The sequence below is a fragment of the Cucurbita moschata genome, unplaced genomic scaffold (genome assembly GCF_002738365.1).
Source record: "Cucurbita moschata cultivar Rifu unplaced genomic scaffold, Cmos_1.0 Cmo_Scf00045, whole genome shotgun sequence".
In the NCBI taxonomy this organism is placed as follows: domain Eukaryota; kingdom Viridiplantae; phylum Streptophyta; class Magnoliopsida; order Cucurbitales; family Cucurbitaceae; genus Cucurbita; species Cucurbita moschata.
The window spans coordinates 1,409,126-1,412,618 of record NW_019268561.1 but is presented as its reverse complement, the minus strand read 5'-3'; the positions used below and the strand labels follow the sequence as shown (position 1 = coordinate 1,412,618).

Sequence of the window (3,493 nt, the reverse complement as noted above, 5' to 3'; positions counted from 1 at the left end):
GTTAGAAAGGAATAAGCAGCCTTTCTAAAAAAAAAAAAAAAAAAAAAAAAGTCTCTTTCAAATACTTCTATAATTTAATTCTTGTTCTTGCTTTACTTGGTGTAAATGCACCTTTTTTCTAACTACAGTTTAGAGGATCTATTGGCTAACCTGAAGGTTTTTCTTAATCAATGAGTTTGTCAGCACTGCTACTTATTGTATATTTCATCGCATTGAAATGTTATTTCCTATTAAAAGAAACAGAAGGGGGAAAACACTTGAATTGTGTTATGCAAAGAAGGTATACATCATAAAGGACCAGAGTTGCCATCTCAAGACTTCCATAGAACACAAACAAAAAGCTTTCGAACATGTAGAAGATCTAGGCATTTCTTTTTGAAGTCACAGAATTACAGAATGTAATCTATCTAATAGGAAAGAATCTCTCCCTACTCCCTCCCTCGTTCTCCATTTAACCTGGGATTTCCCACCGGCCCAAGTGGTTAAATGTATGTCTATAGAGATGCCAACTAACCCCTAATAGAGAATCTGTCTCGGTTGATAGTGTCTGTAACTGTATGATGAGATTATGAGTTAGAACCATAATGAGGTTGTGCCTCAAGTGTGCATGATATGCAAGTAGATTATGAATGAAGGAACTAGTAAAGAGTTGGGTTATCCTAGAACCTTATGATGCTCCCGATGAATTGATTGAGCTTCGAGGAACCAAACTACAAGAACCAATGAATCAATAAGAGCTCTAATAGTGCTGAATGATGAGAAGCCACGAAATTACCAAACAAGAACTCTAAGTTGAGCTTGGGTGAGCTAGCATAACCTAGATGAGCCTATGACTTAGAAATGTGACATCTAGGTACGTAATAAGACACATGAACAACTTAACGAAAGTGTATGACATAAGACTTAGAATAAGCTAAGAGCCTACAAGCAAGCTACTTCCCGAATATTTTTATGCTCACTCATTCTACTTTTTTTTGTCAAATGGAAACTAAATTGCAGGATCGAGGTGAGGGCGTATCAAGCTATGGGGCTATAGAGGTTGAATAGAGTCTTGATTTCAAACTCTTGAAGATTTTCATGTACATGTTTTGATGTTGTATTTTGTAAACTGTCCCTGATGTCTTTTTTATGGACTTGTACTGTTTTATCTTGATTTAAAGTTAATGCATGCATGTTTTCAAATTAAATCAAATTATTATGTTGTTTTCAATTTCTGCGCCAGTTAGTGGCAATTCATGCCTCGAGTCCCTCGAAAAGTAGGTCGTTACACAAATCCACCACAAAGCTAATACCTTTATTGCTTCTTATATTAGCTCTCCCACTTACAAGAAGCGATAGAAACAGCACAGTACTATAGTTTATTTTAAAAAGTTACAAATATGCCAACTCCGCATGACAAACCATAAACAACAGAAAGTGATATTAGAGGAAATATACAGTTCAGATCAGCTCTTCTAGACAACCCTCTGGGAAATTGCATAATATTACAGAGAGCAGCTTGAAAATTTCAGAAAGCCATTGCAAGAAATAAAAAGAAAGAGAAATGGAGGTTATGCGAGAAGAACCTGGTGGGTAACAGGATCCAATTCAAAGACCTTGGTTGGGCTACTTTCAACCCAGGAAGTCTTTTCCTCTAGTGTTAATGTTTCCATTAGATCTTCATTGATGTGAATGCTTGGTTCATACATGAATGTCACAGTTGCTGCAGGCGACCATTTTGCATGATCTTTACCAATGCCCTTCCTGGCTATGGCTCTCAACCTCAATTCTTGACCCCGACGTAGCTTCACAATGATTATTCCTCTACAATTATCACAAAACCCGCTCAAATTGAGGAGCAATTATTTCACTAACCACAATGATACTAGATTAAAATGATATTTTCCGCATTACAATTTTTTTTTTTTCCTTTTTATGTAAATTTCAGACAGGCAATTTAGTAGAATGCAAGAAAATTCATCATTAAGGTAGTGAGGTGCGTTGGCATTCAGTCAAACAGATTATTGGTGTCCCAACATTTATGTTTGCTCACCATAGAACATGAAGCATAAAAACCAAAGCACAAAAAAATACAAGCGAAATCCAGAACCATGAAGATGAACTCATAAACCTGTTCTAACACAAGCATGTTATCACAACTATCCGCCTAACATGAAATTGCTACCATGTGAGTGAACCAAGAAGCAGAGGAAAATGACAGCATCCAATAGAAAATGAAAAGAATGTTACCTTACAATAATGCAGGAATGTTGCATAGCAAAGAAAGAACGCATTATAACTTTGGCGGTCAAGCTCCAAAGTAGAAGTGATAGACTATCTCTAAGATGTATTTTCACCCAAAAATTTACCTTCCATTTGTAAACCGAATAGCAGATGTCGTTGCATACTTAACAGTACAGACCACGAATAAGTCTACCCAACTACATGCAATAATCACCTAAAAGCTCAAATGAATCTCGCTGGGAAAATAGAATCAACAAACATGTCTACGAGACGAGACACATGAGAGTAAGAGGAAATACTTGGTATCAAGCGCTTCACCAGCAGCAGCTGCAGAATCAGAGAAATCAACAGGGACAACAGTGTGATCAGAACTATAGAGATCCTTGCTGGAGACGTCTAGGGTTTGGTCAGAGTGGCACTTGGCACGAAGGTGAAACTCGACAGAGCAAAACTCGCACTGGCCATCACCATCACAAGCATCACAGTCGCGAGAGAAGCGCATAGACATGGCACGCTCGCTAGTGAGGGGAATGAGACCGAGGCGATGGGCGATGAACTCATCGTTGAGAACTGAGGAGTTCACTTCAATTTCTACCAGGTCGATGGCGATGGTGGGGACCTCGGCGATCATGACGCGACGGAGGGCGTTGGCCATGCTAACATCAGTGTCATGGAGCTCGAATTTGGCATAGTCATCTCTGAGCTCTCGGATCTTCACCTTCGGAAAGCGCTGGTACGATGCCCCTTCCATGGCTCCCTACTCTCTCTTCCGACTTCCGAGGGTTTCTGAGTGTGGAGACCTTCTAAAAGGCTGTTGGTGAAAAACCGACCCGGTCCGGTCTGCCAGTGAATAGACTCGACCCAAAAATATCTTTGATATTTAAAAAACGTTTAAAAATTTTCAAAAAAAATACTCTCTGTCCTCTCAAAAAAAATATTAAAAAATCTTCTTTCACGGAGATTAATGAGAAGTATTATTAATATTTGAAATGTCGTAGTAACAATTTTGAAAGTGGCTCGTTCAAAAAGGACATAATAAATTTTTAGGACGATAATTTTTCATGGAGAATTTGTAGAGATCATGTTCTTGTCGAGATTTATATATATATATATATTTTAAATATTCTTTTCAAAGATTTTTTATTATGATTTTTATTAAAAATTTATAAAACATCTTAGTAAATACAAAAAATATTTCATAAAAATTATGATTTTTTTATTTATTAAAATATATATATATATATATATATATATATATATATATATATAT

At 36.8% G+C, this 3,493-nt stretch overlaps 1 protein-coding gene across 2 annotated transcripts in view; it reads right to left on the bottom strand.

Annotated features, from left to right (window-relative positions):
- The window catches only part of LOC111434562 (DNA-directed RNA polymerases II, IV and V subunit 3-like), a 9,377-nt gene extending 6,403 nt beyond the window's left edge, over positions 1-2,974 (bottom strand). For both annotated transcript variants that reach the window (XM_023071985.1, XM_023071984.1), the window contains exons 1-2: positions 2,523-2,974; positions 1,566-1,803 (exon numbers count right to left, since the gene is read on the bottom strand). In XM_023071985.1, coding sequence (XP_022927753.1) covers positions 1,566-1,803; positions 2,523-2,974 — 690 coding nt within the window. The remainder of the gene's footprint in view (positions 1-1,565; positions 1,804-2,522) is intronic.
- Positions 2,975-3,493: the final 519 nt, after the last annotated feature.